General features: G+C 41.2%; 1 protein-coding gene across 4 annotated transcripts; it reads right to left on the reverse strand.

Annotated features, from left to right (window-relative positions):
- Positions 1 to 1,405: 1,405 nt before the first annotated feature.
- LOC114854074 (N-acetyllactosaminide beta-1,3-N-acetylglucosaminyltransferase 3-like) lies at positions 1,406 to 18,268 on the reverse strand. 4 transcript variants are annotated; one of them, XR_005897628.2, is made up of 4 exons: positions 18,089 to 18,268; positions 9,615 to 9,775; positions 6,772 to 6,821; positions 1,406 to 6,482 (listed from the first exon to the last, which is right to left on the reverse strand). XR_005897628.2 is itself a non-coding variant. In XM_041070579.1 (2 exons), the coding sequence occupies exon 2, from the start codon at positions 15,481 to 15,483 to the stop codon at positions 14,302 to 14,304; it is 1,182 nt and encodes a 393-aa protein (XP_040926513.1). In that variant the 5' UTR covers positions 15,484 to 15,491; positions 18,089 to 18,268; the 3' UTR covers positions 14,056 to 14,301. The 4 variants fall into 4 exon arrangements, 2 of the variants coding, with proteins under 2 accessions (XP_040926513.1, XP_040926512.1); XR_005897627.2 differs by having other exon boundaries at positions 1,406 to 6,692; XM_041070579.1 differs by lacking the exons at positions 1,406 to 6,482; positions 6,772 to 6,821; positions 9,615 to 9,775 and adding an exon at positions 14,056 to 15,491.
- Positions 18,269 to 19,206: the final 938 nt, after the last annotated feature.

A 19,206-nucleotide genomic window follows, 5' to 3' on the forward strand; every position in this document is an offset into this window, starting at 1 on the left:
GCTGGGCCTCTGCCATAGTAATGGTGCGGAAAAAGGACAGAACATACAAGCTCTGCATAAACTATCGAGCTCTTAATGAACGTACCATCAAGGACACATATCCCCTGCCCCGCATACTGTACAAGACACTCTGGACACTCTCTCAACGGCAAAGTGGTTTAGCTCGCTGGATCTGGCTTCTGGTTACTGGCAGGTTAAGCTGACCCCAAGGGCAAGAAGGGCAGCAGCTTTCTGGACAAGAAATGGACTGTTTGAGTGGAATGTCAAGCCATGTGGATATTGCAATATGCCAGCAACACTCCAGCACCTGATGGACAGGGTCCTCGCTGGTATGCAATGGGAGCACAGTGGCTACTAGCTGGGGGACAGAGGGTGTCCATGTCTGCCCTATTTGATGACGCCCTACCCTGAACCCGAGCCTGGACCACAGACACAGTTCAACCGGGCCCACAGCAGAACATTGGGGGTGACCACAGTCATCCTGAAAGCGAGGTTACAGTGTCTACGTGGCCTCAGGGTCAGTCCAGAGAGGGCATGTGACATCATAGTGGCCGCAATACAGGGAAAAAGCCACCCCAGCAGGCATTTCAATGTTGAGACAATGTTGAGACAAAATTATAATTACGTTGATGGGGCAACGTTATTTCAATGTTGCATTATGGTTGAACGTCAACATTACATTTATGTTGATTTATGGTCATTTATCAACGTTACATTTACCCCAGGAATGCCCTCGACCACCGATCACCCTTTATTCAGGGACAGAGCAAGCTCCTCAGATGGGGTGAGGGGAGGTGGTGGTGGCCCCCACCTTTCTATTTCTAGTCTATTAACTACATTACAGAAAGAATATGCTAATCATTTTAATACATAGATCTTGTAATTGTGTAATCAAATCTTATTTTTGTAGGATATTTTTGGGTTTTATTATTACTTGGGACAGAGTTCTTCTTGCTCCACAAGGACTACACCTTATTAAACAAGAATATTACTATTATCCAATATTATTTGAATCTTACGTTTACCTGCATAGCAGTGATTTTTAGTTCTTACATTTTAGCGCTTTAGTCCTGCCTTGCAGTGAGTTTGTTTAATTAGTTGCCTATCTGTGTCATACTGTAAGTGTGTTGTGTTTGTATTTAATAAATCGTTTTATGTTAATTCTTATTTCTTGTATTTGGGTGGTTTGCGATTGGGTCTTCCCCTTCGATATTCCCCATGACCTGGTCTGCGCAGATGTGGCCAGGGAAACGAGTGCTTTTAGTAGCGTGACGAGGTCGCAGCTGTGTGCGAATTGTACTTTGTACTTTACTGTTTCCTCACTTTACAGCATCTTCTCTCCTGTCCCTGTTCCCTGTCAAGGCCCTGTGGTTTGGAACCAACGTGGAGGGGGGGTTGTAACAGGTTAACTGTTAAATTAATTTTAATACTACTGTAACAATAGTGTTAAGGTATGTGCATACACTCATACACACAGATACATACACCTATGCATATGCATTATTATACATAATCACATAATACTTCAATAATAGCCGTGACATACAACATCACAACAACAATAATCACACATTATTAATAGTGATAGTAATAAGTAACAGTAGCACTTCGGTACAACTAAGTTTAGAAAGCCTGTTTATCAGTTCTGGTGTTGAGTGTCCCAAGATTAGTAAAGCTGTAACAACATTGTTCATCCAAAGGGTGAGGCAGACATTGGTGCATGAACAATAGGAGGTGATGGGAGTGTTACAAACACCCAAGACCAGACAAAACGGAACCCACAAGCAGTAACAGGCGAGGATGGCAGAATACAAAACGATTTTTAATATTACTACACAAAACAAAGAATCACTACAGAGTAGAAAAAGGTTCATCAACTAAACTGAGGAGCACTGCGAAGCAGGACCAAACAAACTAGACAGAGGAATAATACTACACAGAAGGAACTTCCAAACAAAATCAGGACACAATAGGTCACTGCACTGAGTAGGCAAAATATAACAAAGAGTAACAAAGCTATCACACACTACAGAGCCAGGCGCTACATCGCTCTACAAACGTAGCCAAATTTAGGAGTAATAGGGCTGTTCACAATCCAAACTAAACAAAAAACCAACCGTCATACAGGAAGCCAGATGCAAACAGAGAGTCCACCATGACACACTGAAAACTGGAGGAGTCTCCATCCTCCACTTAAATAGTCCCCCAGTTAATGATGTTCCCGGAAGGAACAGCTGCTCAGTGCCGCCCTCTGAGGTTGGGAGGAGACTCACAACAGAGCCCCTCCCTCAACGGTCGTCCCCCGGCGACCTAGGAGGGTTCCGCAGGATGGTTCTGATGAAAGTCCCTGATGAGACCCTTGTCCAAGATGAACCTCTGCGCCATCCACTGCCGGTGTTCGGGGCCATAGCCCTCCCATTCCACCAGGTACTGGAGCCCCCTGCCCCGCCGTCTGGAGTGCAACAACTCCTGCACCGTTAGCCAGACCCCCGTCGATCACCCAGGCGGGCGGAGGGCGGTCGGAGGCGGGCGCCAGATCACAGTCCACCACCGGCTTCAAACAGGACACATGAAAGACAGGATGAACGCGCAGGGAGGGAGGGAGGGCCAGTCTCATCGCCGCAGGGTTGACCACCCTGGTCACCCCCAACGGTCCACTTAGCACCCTTCAGCTGCAGGTTCCAGGTGGAATGCCAGACCTTGTCCCCGACTCGATACTCTGGAGCTGGAGACCGACGGCGGTTAGCCCATATGGCTGCTCTCGTCTGGCCGCGGAGAAGGAAGTCACGGGTCCTGGTCCAAACCGCCTTGCACCGCCGGATGCCAGGGGCTGGACGGGTCGGCTCCCACCGACCCGTCCAGCCCCTGGACCTGCTGAGAGGGAAACAACGGGGGCTTATAGCCATAGCCAGCCTCAAAAGGGGAACATCCCAGCGCCTGGAAAGGAAGAGTATTATGGGCGTATTCGACCCAAGGAAGCTGCCGGACCCAAGACGCCGGCCTGGTGGATCACATACACCGCAGCATAGTCTCCACGTCCTGATTTTTGCGCTCTGTCTGTCCGTTGGTTTGAGGATGGAAACCAGAAGACAAGCTGGCGGAGACACCCAGCGCTGCACAAAAATCCCGCCAAACTGCTGCGACAAACTGCGGACCGCAATCAGACAGAATGTCCTCTGGGATGCCATGCACACGAAACACATGGACAATTAGTAGCTCCGCCGTCCCCTTAGCCGTGGGCAACTTGGTCATGTTCAAAAATTTTATTCCAGAATAGCAGATCAGGGTGCTCAGAAAAAGACAAGACAAGGACACTGCAAGCAAAAGCAGAGTGGGAGCAGAGAGAAAACACGTCTGCACTCCTCGAGAGGCGGAAGTAAAAAAAAAAAAAAAAAGTCCTACTTCAAAAATAGTCTCTCAGTTTCCTCTTTCTCCACAAGTTTTTTTTTTACATGTGTTGACTCTTATACATAATATGGAGCTTCTGGAGCCATCTACTGTAGAAGGACAGTCCTTAATTTTCATCACCAGCTCTAGTTGTGCCTGACACACTTACAGTACAGTATGTTTTCTTTCCTAATAATCCTGTCCTGATATCATCCTATAAATCCCGTAGCGTCTAGCTACACTATCTCCTGCATAGAACACAGTCCAGCTGAGTTCTGTCATATTTGTAGTGTGGACATCATTGTCATTTTTTGTTTTCTTTTGCACTTACTTCCGTTTTTTTGTTGTCCTCCCATGTCATGTGCTAGTTTTACTTCCGGTCGGTTTCACATCACCTGTCAGCAATAGACAATCAGTTCAGGTATTTACCAGTACTCACCTCAGACTACCAGATTGTAGTGATGCATTTCCTCTTTCCAGCGATTCTCGTGTATAGACCTTGTTGCCAGACCTTGCCTGTTTGTGGACCTTGTCTCAGCCTAGCCCTTTGGTACCGTCGCCGTAGCTATCCTGGTTCTGACCTTGCCTGTTAGGTATTGTGTATTTACTCTACTCTAAATGAAATCAATATGACTATTTTCAAAGGGCATGGCCTAATACAAGTTTATTGGGATACTATAATTAGAGGCAACATTTTGTTGTTGTTTGTCCATATAGGCATCCATAAAAAATGTTCCATCCATCCATCCGTCCGTCCGTCCGTCCGTCCGTCCGTCCGTCCGTCCGTCCGTCCGTCCGCCCGCCTTTCCGGGGCTGGGTCGCGGGGGCAGCAGTCTGAGCAGAGAGTTCCAGGATTCCCTCTCCCCTGACACTTCCTCCAGCTTTTCCGGTGGGACCCCAAGGCGTTCCCAGACCAGCCAGGAGACAACCTTTCCTGGGTCTTCCTCTGGGCCTCCTACCGGTGGGACATTCCAGGAACACCTTCTCTCCTCTCGATGTGGAGGAGCAGCGACTCTACTCTGAGCTCCTCCCGGGTGGCAGAGCTCCTCACCTTATCTCTAAGGGAGCGCCCAGCCACCCTGTGAAGGAAGCTCATTTCAGCCGCTTGTATCCGTGACCGTGCCCTTTCGTCATGACCCAAAGCTCATGACCATACAGTAGGTGAGGGAAGGAACGTAGATTGGCTGGTAAATTGAGAGCTTTGCCTTTTCACCATGATGGACAGATGCACCGACCGCATTACTGCAGCCACTGCACCGATCCGTCTGTCAATCTCACGCTCCTTCCTTCCTTCACTTGTGAACAAGACCCCAAGATTCTCGAACTCCTCCACTTGGGGTAGGAACTCTCCTCCAACCTGGAGAGAGCAAACCACCTTTTTCCGGTCGAGAACCATGGCCTCAGATTTGGAGGAACTGATTCTCATCCCAACCGCTTCACACTCAGTTGCAAACCGCACCAGCACACGCTGGAGGTCCTGGCCCGATGAAGCCAACAGGACATCATCATCTGCAAAAAGCAGAGATGCTATCCTGTGGTCCCCAAACCAGACCCCCTCCGGCCCCTGGCTGTGCCCAGAAATTCTGTCCATAAAAATGATGAACAGAAACGAACCATACATTAAACATAATACACTCATAATAAAATACCATGAATAAATATAATTATTAACCAATAACACAACAAAAACAAATTAATTCTGACTTCGGAGCTGTTGCACAAAAGTACTGTAGGATAAGAGATTAAGCTAGGATTTTCCGGTTATCCTGGCTGAATGTAAAGTTTTTAAAAGTTAAGTAAAGTTATATATATATTAATCTGGTCATGCATACTGTTATTTTACTGCCATGATCTGCGGTCTTTGTATTCATTTCCTGTTTTATTTTGTGTGTACATCTGGTTTCTGTCATCTCATGGTTAGTTCAGTCTTTACTTCTGGCCATGTTAGTTCAGCTGTCATCAATCTGTAATCACCTTGGTATTTAACCGTCAGTACTCACCATAGCTCTCTGCCAGATCGTTGTGTATGTGTACCTCGTGTATCCTGTACCTCATTCCAGCATTATCAATGTTCAGGTAAGAACAAATGAAGGTTAGTATCAGTTCTACATAAATTAAATAACTGCCTACATGTTAGATGATCTGTGATGCAGACTGCCTTATTACAAATTTTGAGGCAAAGTGGCCTGGCTCAGTCCATGACTCCACAATTTTTTGGTCAAATAGACTAGGTAATCCACCTCCGATTTTTAAGCACACATCAGAAGATTTTCCCAGCTAGTTCTAAGAATGACTTTATATTCACAGGTGAGCTATTTGATGTGCTGCTAGGTGACAAGGGCTGTGCCTGTGACACATTCCTGCTGACACGCCTGGCAGATTCCCAAACCCCAGCACAACAGACCTACAAACATGCTCACGCCAGAACAAGGGCTCGGATCCAAATGACCTATGGGCTTGTGACATGACTGTGGCCTGTACTGTGCTCCATAATATTGCCAGCCTGAGAAAAGAGAGAGCTCCAAGGATTGGTAATGATATTGACTGGGACAATGTAGCCATTTTTCCAGGTGACAAAAATGGTAGACTGGTCAGAGAGCAGTACATACTGAATTATTTCAGTTAACTGTTTTGATGTAGCCTGTCCTTGAATAAAGGATAATGTGTCACTCATTTCATGTGTACTCTCCGTTTTCTGAGAACCAGCAGCACACACTGATTACATCCTCAAACTTTAGTTTCACTTTATCTAATCAATAGTGTACAAGACATCTACAACAACGACAGAGCACAGTTTCAGGTTTCATTCATTTTTTGCGTTGTGGTCACTTTTCAGCTTGGAGCTTTAGAGGAAACAATAACATGAGTAAATGCATTGTGTTACAGTCATGGTTAGTGTGAACTGAAATCAATTGCATCTCTTATTAATATCTGGATTTCCAATCCTGTTTCCTCAGTGTCTTGCGCTTTATCTGCACATCACACCCGAGGTCCATTTCTTTCAGCTTTCTCTTCTTCTTCCTGATCTGCAGTTAACTCAGGTGTATCTGTCTCCTCAGATGTGTGGCGTAGAGACATCTGACTGTTTGCGAATTCTGTAAAACATTATTTAGTGAAGTTGGATTTGTGCATAATTGCACATTTAATTTATGTTTCCAGCTTGCATCTCAGCCTGCAGAGTGGGTCCTTCTGTTACAAAGAACCTTTCTATCAGCACTGCTACACTGAATTATTATCCATTATGGAATGTGACACGGTCTCTCATCCGCAGAAGTTCGTTCCACCGTTGCAGATGTGCTTGCCTCCTGCCATATTCAATAAAAGTTGTATTTGACAGCTTTGACAAAACATGCATATCTCATGATCTTAATAAAGTGTACTCACTAGGGGATCATGGTCTGGTGGCTCCAGGAGTGAAACTATGTTACCAGATGCTGCAAGGCAAAGTCAGACAGTCCACATGAAGATTTAAATGGTCCTATTGTTCATGTGCACTGGTATGGCAATAATGTACCTTGTTTGTTCTTGGACAAACAGAAAATTACAGAGTTAATCTGTTAATTTGTGCAAATGACTAGCAACATACTGATATTAATTATTATTGTAGTATTAGTAATTCTAAATACTTACCTGTTTAATCGGTCCGCTATAGTTTCCCATGCTTTTTCTCGTATTTTTATTATAGCAGCAGTATTTTGCTTTTTACAAGTGATGTCACTGACTTCATTGTAGGCTTCCATTAGCAGCTGTTGCTCAGCTTGCGAGTAATCTTTTTAAAAATGCTGTGAGCGTGCAGTTATCCCAACTATCTACACCTGGCTTGATCTAGCTGCGGTTTATCATCCTTGATTAAGCCAGGACACGCGAATTGAACTAGGTCAAACCGCGCCTCCTTTTTTTCCTGGCTTTATTAATCCTACTTTTGTGTAATAGCCCCCTGATCCTTGACAATTGTTGACACAATATTACAGAAACAAATGTTGAAATCAGCTAAACTAAACTGGAATCAATTCTCCATAACTTCTTCAACTATTAACTGTAGAGTTGTGAAGAGTGGATGAATAAACATTACACACAGTTGGTTCATAAAATGTGTGTGGAGGCTAGTTGCCACTCAGCTGTTTTACAGTATGTCCTCTGTTCTGTACTTTTACTAGAGCTGTATTGGGACGTGGGGCCACTGGGATAATATAGGATCATGATCAAGAAAAAAAATTTTAACCTTTGGGTTCCACATAAACTAGTGATTTCACCAGTCATTCAGGATATAGAAAAAACAATTTTAATGGGATTCAGTAGACTTGGCAAAGAGTGAAAGCTTGCACACAGGTCCGACCACCTGAATCTGACAAAGTAACAGCTGTTTCTGCCTCCCCTGCCTCATATGGCATCTTCACATTGCTTTAGGTACAACAAGGTTTAGTAATTTTACAAATCCGAAGGCAAATAACTGTATAGACTCACTTCTATCACAGAGTAAAGTAAATCAACCCATGTATGCTGGCATAAACCCATTCGTCCATCCATTTTCTTCCAGGGGAGGTGCTGGAGCCTATCCCAGCTAGCTAAGGGCAAGAGGCAGGGTACACCCAACAAACCAGTCCTACACTGGCTTTTAATTACATTCCTTTTAAACAGATGTCATCACAGATCATTTTGCTGCCATGCAAGATATTTTTAATAAAAAGGAGGGAGGGCTATGCTTTCCAAAAGCTGACAGCTACAGTAAAAACATCTGGCATACATTCAATGTAACAGGGAGGCACAACTCCTCCATTATACTCATTCTAACATACAAGCCTCTGTGAAGCAGTTGACTTTCTCAATAAACTGAACAAAGTTTGAGGAACTCAACAGGACTAAAGCAAAGAAAGCAGAACTTTCAGGTGTAAATCTTGGAAATTGGGAAAGTTCAAAAGATGATTAGATGAGAGGCAATGGGCAACAGTTATTTCATGTGATTTAATTTAAGATAAGATAATTAATGCAAGACTGAAGATCTCCATTCTTCTACATTAAGGAGAAGCTGCCTCTAGTGGAGGAAAATGGACTATCCATATCAGCCACAAGAGCCTCAGAGACCAAAAAATAATCAATTGTAAATATTCAATGACTTGTGTATAAGTGTAGTTCTTAAAACAGGTTCTCAACTAAGGCCAGGAGGTTTGTTTACTTTAAGTTCCCCGAGTCGAGATCCTGACTGTTACTTGTCTAACATGTTTTTTTTTTATTTTATCTTTGTTACTATTGCACACAAATGTCAGTTGATGAGTCACAATGTCAGCTGGCAAACAAGCATCTTGGCACGTACAGGGAGTACAACAGAGAGAAGACACTGACAATGTGATGTGTCCTCATGTGAACCGTATATTTCACTAGTACCTAGGTATTAAACAATGAAACTATACCTAAATGAACAAAACAGACAAATGCCTGAATTCATTGCCACATTCTTTTAATTAGTTGGATGAAATTAAGCAAATAGGCAGTAAAAATACCAAACCAAAATAACCTCCTGCTAAACAACAACACTTGCTTTGAAAAGTATGCATTTGCTTAATTTTAGGAGATTCAGTAACATATATGTTACTGAATCTTACTGAATCTTACTGAATCTTCAGTAACATATATGTTACTGAATCTAGTGCAGTGGCATCCAAATTCAGTGGTGAAACTGCGAGGACCCTCAAAGATGAAGTTCAACCTGCCAATAATATTACTTTTACTTGAAATTTGTTTTTATTTTATTGGATCTAGGGAAATAATTTGGTCATCAAACATTATTGTAGTGGGCGGAATATTTGTAATTACTGTTAAAAGTATACCCACACTATTAAAAGACAAATCTTACTCACAGTAGCTTGGGACAAAAAAAGACTGAGCAAAACCACACGCGTACTAGTTTTATTCTCTGTTCCAGTTCTAAGGGAACAACATCTATACTGACTGGCACGGAGAACTCCAGGGAGCACAGAGCAGCAGCCAGAGATCCCTACAGGGAAGACTCTAAACAGTTTACACTTGTTATCTGTAAATTGAAGAACCCACTGCACTATAAAAACCATAGACAGAAAAACGTGAGGGATTAGTTAGGTAGCAAAATTGTTTACAAAGAAAGTTAGTGAAGATTATCTGTGAAGAACCCACTGCGTTATAAAAACCATAGAGAGGAAAACAGGAGGGAGGTAGCAAAAATTTACAAGTCAAGTTAGTGAATATTGTTTTACCGTCATCTTTCAGTGTTGCACTTTGCACATGAGCCCTGGGAGCCTCCTAGAGACCGATGTTATTTTTCCCACCGGACCTTTATGGACGGAGCCAGCTCCTCAGAGGGGGAGAGGGGAGGTGGTGGTGGCCCCCACCTGTCTGACAAGCCTTTGCCTTCTTTCTATTACAGTAGATACATTACAGAAAGAATATGTTAATCATATCCAGTGAGTCAAGCCTAAATGTCTATTGTGTAGTTAAAACTGGGTAGTGGCTGGGTGAGGTCACAGCTGATAGGGGAGATCAGTTTGTCATTAAAAGGTAATTAGGAAGGAGGCGCAATGCTGTGAGAGAACGTGAGACTCTGCGAGAAGATAGATATTAGATGTAATAGATGTGGAGAGGACACCTGCAGTAACAGCCTTGGACTTGTCCTAAATTTCCAGCTTACACATTCCAGCTCTAGTTGTGCCTGGAACACTTATAGTACAGAATGTTTTCCTTCCTGATATGCAATCCTGATATCATCCTATAAATCTCATGCAATGGCATCTTGTTACACAGCCCAGCTGAGTTCATCACCTCCACTCATGGATGTCACCAGTCACCCTCTATATTTCTGTATTGGCTTCTGTCTCCACCCTAACTGCACATTCATGAGGGCATATTTAGCACTACACTGACACCTGCTTGCTAAAGAAACCAGCGTTCTGTTGTTCATGTTTTAATTGAACACGCAGTACAGTACAGTAGGATTTATGTTACTGTAGCTGCCAGAAATGTGGGTTTTCACTCCAAGGCACAAATCGGTTCTGAACAAAACATCTCGTGTACTCCAAGACAATATAATATATAGTGTGGTTTACAAAATAATATGCCATCCCGAATGATTTTCTATCATTTTACATAATATAGTTTAACTAAGATTAAATGTTTTGTTGTTAAAAATGTATTATTATTATTATTATTATTATTATTATTATTATTATTACATCAATTCCAATGGAGAAATAAAAACTACTGTATAAACAAAACCCCTTCTTATTTAGTCAGATACCTAAGTGGAACACTAGAGGACACCAGTACTCCACCGGGATGGAACATAAAGATGTTCCTTTATATGTCTGGAACCTCAGACGTATTGTTTGTAGTCAAATGTTTTGCACCTCTAACTGAAAGCTCAGTGTTTTTTTATCAGGACACTAAATTGTAAAATTATTTGAGAATTTGAATAACACTTAATTTTCTTTAATAAGAGATATCATCTTCATATTATAAAGGTATTGTGTATTTACTCTAAATGAAATTCAGCTGACTATTTTCAAAGGACCTAATACAAATTTATTGGGATACTATAATTAGTGGGCAACATGTTGTTGTTTTGTTGTTTGTCCATATAGGACGCCATAAAAAATGTTTAATTTACAAAAAGTACTCATAATAAAATAACACGAATAAATAAAACAATTTACCAATAATTATTAATTTGAACACACCAAAAAAAATTTAGAGAAAATGATTCCGGCCTAGGGGCTGTTGCACAAAAGTAAGATAAACGATTTTTCAGTTATCTGGCTGAATTTAGCCCTGACTCAGTTGCATGAAAGCAGGCCAAATTAAGCCATATACTGTAAAGTTACCATGGAGATTTATGCTTTGCTGCTCCGGGGCAGGCAAACAACCAAGCTAAGATTAATCCTAGTGCTCGATCAGTCAGTTCCGCTCTTAATCATACTAGAAATCAATGAGTATATAATACATATATATATATACACAACAGATCCCTGGAAAAACATCTGACATCTCAGTCCAGAAAAGTGCAGTCCTAGGAACAGCAAGGATACTGCACAGAACCCTCAAGCTCCCTGGCCTCTGGTAGAGGACCCGAGCTTGGAAGGCGGATGAGACCACCCGTGGAGGGTGAGAAGAGAATTATCATATATATATAAAAAATTTCCCTTCTCACCCTCCACGGAGAAGGAACAATATATCTACACTGACTGGCACAGAGAACTCCAGGGAGCACAGAGCAGCAGCCAGAGATCCCTACGAGGAAGACTCTAAACAGTTTACACACACACACATTTACACATCTGTAAATTGAAGAACCCACTGCGCTATAAAAACCATAGACAGAAAAACGTGAGGGATTAGTTAGGTAGCAAAATTGTTTACAGGTAAAGTTAGTGAATATTGTTTTAGCGTCATCTTTCAGTGTTGCACTTTGCACACGAGGCCCTGGGAGTCTCCTAGAGACCGATGTTATTTATCCCACCGGACCTTTAATGGCTGGAGTCAACAGCACCAGGCTGAATGCATTGTGGTAATACAGGAGAAAGCAAAATGGCTGTCACAGGGGGGAAACAGTATACCTGCACGGGAGACTCACAGGTAAAGGTAATTAGGCTGGTTACAGATCAGTCATTATGGACTTTGTTGACTGGTGCTAGCGTAACCGCTATTTAAGAAAAAGTAAACCTTTAATTTTCCTGCAGTGGGGAAATTGTGACTCACAACAGCACAATAAGAGTTGAAATACAGTATCAGAAGCTAAGTTGGCACAGTACAACACTATACAAGATGAGGGGAGTGAGTAGTGTACAGGGTCATGGGAATGATTATTGCCCATTAAATAATACATTATATATTGCACAGAAGAAAGTTTACAGCATAACCACTGATGCAGGGGGTAATTAACAGTGGTGATTGTAGAGTCAGAGAGCGGCAGGGAGGAAAGACCTGCCTAATTGCCTGCCTAATTTCACACAGCCAGACTGATCCAGTCTGTTGCTAAAGCAGCTCTACAGAGCAGACATTGCATCCTGCAGTGGTTGAGAGTCATGATCCAAAATAGATGCAGTTTAGACATCCTTAGCCCAGGTCGGTAGGCGAACCACAGGGGGTCTAGGTTCCCACCGCAGAGCGGAGGTGACCCAGCGCCAGTCTTTCCAGTGTCTTTATCAGATGTGACGCCAGAGCCACTGGTGTGATAGCTGCTGAGGTCCCTAGCATGTGGTGCCTTAGGTACTGGTGCGACACAGGTCTTCCAGAGCCGTTGAGACTCAGGTTTAAAGAAATGCTGCATCAGTCAGTGGAGGCTCTGTTCATCTCTGTGCAGTTTTTTTCAGTTTAGAGGTCTGTGAAAAGGAGGACGTGAGACAATACTGAGTACAAACCTGTGAAAGGAGACTTTTTGGTACCTAGAGTGGATTGAACCATATGTTGGGGGGGGGGGGGGGGGGGGGGGGGGGGGGTTCCAGATGACTTGAGTCTGTACATGGGAGAAGAAGCACTGCTGTATTAGAAATAAATTAATTAATTAATTTTGTTTACGATTTTTCTCCCTCATACAGCTCGTACACGCTCAAGCACATTTGTTCTTTGCATCACTAACTATTATTGGCTAAAGGAAGAAAATCACTGAGAGGAAGGATTCCATCGTTGCTGAACTAAATGTCATATTGACAATACTTCATACTTCTGTTTTGTACACACAAAGCTATCTGCTATAGCTAATGTTGTGGTCAAATTGTTTTTGAGGAAGAGAACAGACCTAACTGCCAACCAGATGAGCTGCTCACACAGTGACGTTTTCCAATCTCATGCCAGTTCTTGTCAAAAATCAACATATTAATGACTGGGTGTGGCTAATTATTAACAAAGTTAAAGATCAATGAGCTTATATACAGTAAATCTCTTGTTTCACAATTTATAAGGCTATTGGGAAATAACATATGGTAGTGACTGAATATATGTGAAAAACTACATACTGAAGTCAACAAATCTTAAAAAAAAATAGAAGTAAAAAAAAGTAAAATAGAGTAGAATAGAATTAAATTGCAATAGAATATATTTTCATAAAAACAAAAAGATGCTAAGCTTTGTTTGTGCTTAGACTTAGGAAAATATTTAACTTAACATTGCAGCTCGACTTGGCGCTATTGCCAGACCGATAGACAGGAGTCACTACATTACAAAAGGGAGGAATAAACCTAAATACAAGCAGGTCAGCTCAAACCAAGAGGTCAGACGTCAGACAGTAGGGAAGGACCCACATGCAAAACCCAGACATGACATACAAATAAAGTAACTTAGTTAGACAAACGAGGTGCACAACAAGGAGTAAAACTGACCAAGTGAAACTCACTGCAATAGCAGGATTAAAAACTGAACACAAAAGCACTAACAAACAGGAATGATCAGAACTAAAAATCACTGTAGAGCACGAAAGTTACTTTAAGTACACAGGACAGACAGATGAATACAACAGGACAGACTGTCCGGATAGATGCATGTGATGGACAAACAATGTGATGAGTGGCAGGAGTGATTAAATAGAATGACTATAGACACAGGTGTAAGTGATGACCATGGTTAAACTGGGAACAGCTGACGTCACACCACAAACAGACTGGATAAACAAAACTATAATGATAATGATCAGTGGAACCAGTACACAAACAGGATGTAAAGGGTTTTATTTAAAACAGTATAATATAAGAGTATAATAAAAGAGATTAGGCTCATCACACAATACACCTGTGGAAAGAAAGTTCCACACAGCAAAACTATGGCTCCAAAGAGCTCAAGATTTGTCACTAAATATCAAAAACCAAAGTGAAGTCCATTAAAGTAGGCTACATTACAATCTTATAGTAAAACCTTTTCCCAAGATTTACAAAACTACTGCAAGACCCAAAGGCTTCATCAAGGTTTGTTTTGAATGACATTCCGAATACCACATACTAGACTGGGATCATGTATTCTGTGCCACATCAGATACATGTGAGCTGGGAAAAATCTGTGAACCAGTAGAAGCTCTTTATAATAACAAGGATCGTGTTCATCTATGTTTCCAGAGTGAATAGTCAATCCTATAGTCTTCACACCCATATGGGAAACAGGACCAAGTCCTGCTTTGGCCAGACACATGCCCATGTAAACATCATCAATGGGAAACAGAGTAATGGACTGGGACATATTATTTATGACCATCGCTGAATAGCCAGACAGCAGAAAGCCTCCACCACCACAGTAAGGAGGGTATGACTCTGACTCCTGCACCTGGACTGGGACAAAGTATTTGCTCAGTGTATATCTAACAGGTGCAGTATTCTCAAACACAAAGCCAGCATAAAGGTGTTTGCTCCCATCATTGTCTTCAAGACCTTGGAGATACTGGATCATGTTGTCTGTGTTGGCGAAGACGTCATCGTCACCATTTAACAGGAAACGTGCGTTTGGGCAGTTTCTTTCCATCCATTCCAGGAAGAGGATCTGCTTCAAGGTCAGGTTGAAGAAGGAGTCACTGAAGTCCCACTGGAGGATGTCATTGTGCTCACGATGCTCCAGTTCCAGTAGTTTGTTGAGTCGCTGCTTTTCTTTACCAGATTCCATGGTTCCTGAGATGAAGAGCCTTCGGATCCACACACCGTTTTGTTCTCTCTCCTCAGCCCAGGTTTTACGCAGCACCTCTCTGCGGTCGTAGTTCACAGGGGAGCTTTTAATGACCAGTAGAAGGAAGACTTCTGCTGACTGAGAAGCTCCTCCACATTTGTCAGGAACATCCAGCAACATGGGGAAATGGCGACAGTGTCTGTAGTAGAGGAAGTCTTGTATATGACCAGGAAGAGAGCTGAAGTCTGTGATGTTTGCAGCTGAAGTATTCTGCTCACATTTTGGCCACGAGTACACATAGGAGTCATTTATGGTGACTGGCTTTGTTTGATGTGACCTTGATGTGTGACTTGATGTGGGAATATTACCTTTACCTTTCACATATACATAAAAGTTGTCTAATTTGGAGTTAATGTGAATTTTACAGAGATAAACCACAAACAGTCCAAAAATTCCCACTCCATAAAAATGTATTACATGAAGGCCTTTCATTATTAAAGCTGTGAAGGAAAAAAAACATGTTTTTATTAATATATTTCTGTTTGGTTATAAATATGGTCACAAATAAAAGCAAATGTCAAACATTTTTTTCAGAAAAAAGATTAAGCCCTTGCTTGTCTGAACCCTGCTTCAGTCTAACTCTTACTAAGAAAGTAAACATTTCTGTACTTATACCTGACAGGCAAACAAAAAAACAGTAATAAATGACATCTCTCAGAGTCTCACTGTAGCTTCGTCTTTTAGGTCATACAGTGTAACCATGAAGAAGTACAGAATGTAATGTATGTAAAACTTTAAAAAAAAAACCTTAGAACAGGTAATGGGAGTCAACTACTGCAGGTGTGTTGCGAAACTATACCTGGTGTGGTGAACTGAAAGCAAATTCCACCAATTTGGGGCCATTAATTATTTACTCTCGTTGCCTGATTCTATTGTTGATCCATTATTATCCCTGTATCCAATGGATCTGCCATTTTGTTGTTAATTGGCACAATTAAAAATAAGTTACAGTTAAATTCATGCAAGAAAGTCAGCATGACAAAGCCTGTATGTTTAGTTTTTTCAGAACCTACAAAATGCGTCGTTGAATGTTAGGAATGCAGATCAGCTCAGTTCTGTAGGTGACTAAGCCAATCATGCATATTGACATGCTACCTGGTAACAGTCGTTTTTTTTCTATATCTGGTAATAGAAATGTTTTTTACAGTTCACATTTCCTTGACCTCATATGAAAGACACAAGTAATAACCAAAGTAATGGTCTTTCAATATTCAATAGTGACTTTAATATTTGGTAATAATCTAGTTTAAAAGCTAAATGCCAGTTGATACACTACATCCCAAATACAATGGCAAAGCAGGACTTGGTCCTGTTTCCCACATACATTAGTTGTTTTACTGTACACGTGTTGACTTTTTTTATTACTCATGGTCCAGTACCCAACTACGAAAGGAGAAAGTCAGACAAAAAACTAAAAATAATTCTTACAGCTCCCAACCTAAACCTGTATTTTATGTGTCCCTTTGGAAAACTACCTTTCACAGTTTTGCGCAGTGGTTCAGTGGATACATAGTTGAATTTAATGAGTTGCTTTGTGCTGGCTGAACAGTTGATTATAATATAAACAGATTAGCAACACATTTAAAAAACTAGAACAAGCAAGAACAGAAAGGACCTCAAAACATGTTGCACATGGTTAAATAAAGTCATTAATTACCTGTAGTTTGTAGAATGTTTTGAGCTCGGTTATGAAGCAGAAGTTCAACTCTATTGATCTCAAGAACATAGTAGCTCTTGTGACTTCATCCAATTAGAACAAAACACAGCACCAACAGTTTCCCTAAACTAAAACTTGTCCAGCAAGTTTTGTTGCATTGCAAAACCTTGAAGTGTACTAAAGGTGTGTTTTGTGTTCTGTATGTTTGACACCAATGTTAAAAATTTAAGGTTTTGAGCTTGTTTTCCTTAGTTTTATTGCATTTATTTGTGTGAAGCAGGACAGTGGCAAATAAAACTAATCTTCTAATTAGAAAATGCATTTTATTAAAGAAGAAAACTATATATAATGTATATCACTTTTATGTTAACTTTCATCTGCATACTGAATAAAGGCAAATATATTTTTTTTAAATTAAATATATGCCCAGTTGTTTAGCTAAACACAGCCAAAATAAATTGACTTTAATAAAACAGGCTGCTGATAAAGATAATGTTTTTACCTATTTTGGTACATTATAGCCTTAAGTTCAGTGTTCTGTTAATGTGAATTTTATGTGATAGATCGGAACACAATAGTCTAAGTTGAAAGTGAAATGAATGTAATATAAAATAAATACCTATAAAATTAAAACTCCAGCAGCGTTAAACGTTTGCAGTGTTGCCAGATATACATTATTGATCGTATTTATACGATAGCTTTGGTTTGGTTTGGATATCGTAAACTACAATAGTTTTGACTCTGCCGTTCATCATACTTTAAAACCGGAAACCGTTTACAGTCCTACCTGGTTGGATCCTCCTCTCTGTCAATCACGTCAGCAGTGCTGCTGATTGGTTCACTTACCTGCGTGAGTTTGTTTCACCTTTCATCCAGCAAAAGGCTGAATGAAATCGCATCGCGACAAAAGCGAAAATAAGCAAACATAAGTTCAGAATCGAAGCATACTACTAAAAGAAAAGACACTGGTAAGCGAACCGAGCATCTTATTAGCCTATCTGGGTGTTAGAGCTACGTTTCAGGGACGGATTTAAGATGTTTGCCGCTGCTGCGGTGTCCAGATGGTGTCGGACATTACAGCGTTAAAAACCACGTTAAAGAAAACACATGCAACATATAAAGTATCTAGCACCAAAAATGAATGAAGTCATTGTTTAGTTCAAATACCTAAGCCCCTGTATTATTTTCTCAGGTTATGTGCACATAGAATAGTTTTGCTTTTACATTAACCGTGATAAAATAAATATACGATCATTTTAAAGCGAGAGTACGACATTTCCTTATACATCTGTCAGCACTATGGTGGGAAGCAACAGGTTGAAGCCATAACACGATGTGTCTAACTGCCACACAGGCCGATGAAGGTGCTTGTTTACTTACCAGTCTCTGTACCAGCGGGTTTTTTTTCTTTCAGTAGTTTGCTTCGATTCTGAACTCGTGTTTCCGAGACGACGATTGTTCCTGTTGAAACAAACACGAGCAGCTCATTGAACCTATCACACCCGCTGATGGCGAGGGAGCGGCTCCTCCACTCAGTCAACCACGTACAAGTGAGATCAGTGGCTGGTGATGCGTGGTCAATCTAAACGACAATTTTTATATTAACAGGAATATCAAAATGTATATTGGGTCCTCAGTTTCGTAGCTCTTACAGACCCCAAAACTATGTATCTATTTTTAATTTATTATACTACGTATGATAATTATTGTATACTGTATCTGGGACAGACCCCTATAAAAAGATATCATAGTGAAAAATTTCACCTGTACAGACAAAATAGTGAATGACAAAGACAAAATATAAAATAAACACAACCCCATATATTTTATATTTTTTTCTGTAAAGCAAATTTAAAACAAACATTACTATGTAAATGTAACCTAAACACAGTGAAAGCTTAAAAGCAAACTTTACTTTTAGTAAAAAAAAAAATAATAATAAAAAAAAAAAAAAAATATATATATATATATATATATATATATATATATATATATATATATATATAGCCCCTAGTGCTCCGATCACCACAGGCACCACTGTGGCCTTCACCTTCCAAGCCTTCTCCAGTTCTTCTCTGAGCCCTTGGTATTTCTCTAGTTTCTCATGTTCCTTTTTCCTGATGTTGCCATCGCTTGGTATTGCCACATCCACCACTACGGCTTTCCTCTGCTCTTTATCCACCACCACAATGTCTGGTTGGTTCGCCATTACCATTCTGTCAGTCTGGATCTGGAAGTCCCACAGGATCTTGGCTCGCTCGTTCTCTACCACCTTGGGAGGTGTTTCCCACTTTGACCTTGGGGTTTCCAGTCCATACTCCGCGCAGATGTTCCTGTATACTATGCCAGCCACTTGGTTATGGCGTTCCATGTATGCTTTGCCTGCCAGCATCTTACTCCCTGCAGTTATGTGCTGGACCGTCTCTGGGGCCTCTTTGCACAGTCTACACCTTGGGTCTTGTCTGGTGTGGTAGATCTGGGCCTCTATGGCTCTGGTG

Source organism: Betta splendens, chromosome 4 (assembly GCF_900634795.4).
Source record: "Betta splendens chromosome 4, fBetSpl5.4, whole genome shotgun sequence".
Taxonomy (NCBI): domain Eukaryota; kingdom Metazoa; phylum Chordata; class Actinopteri; order Anabantiformes; family Osphronemidae; genus Betta; species Betta splendens.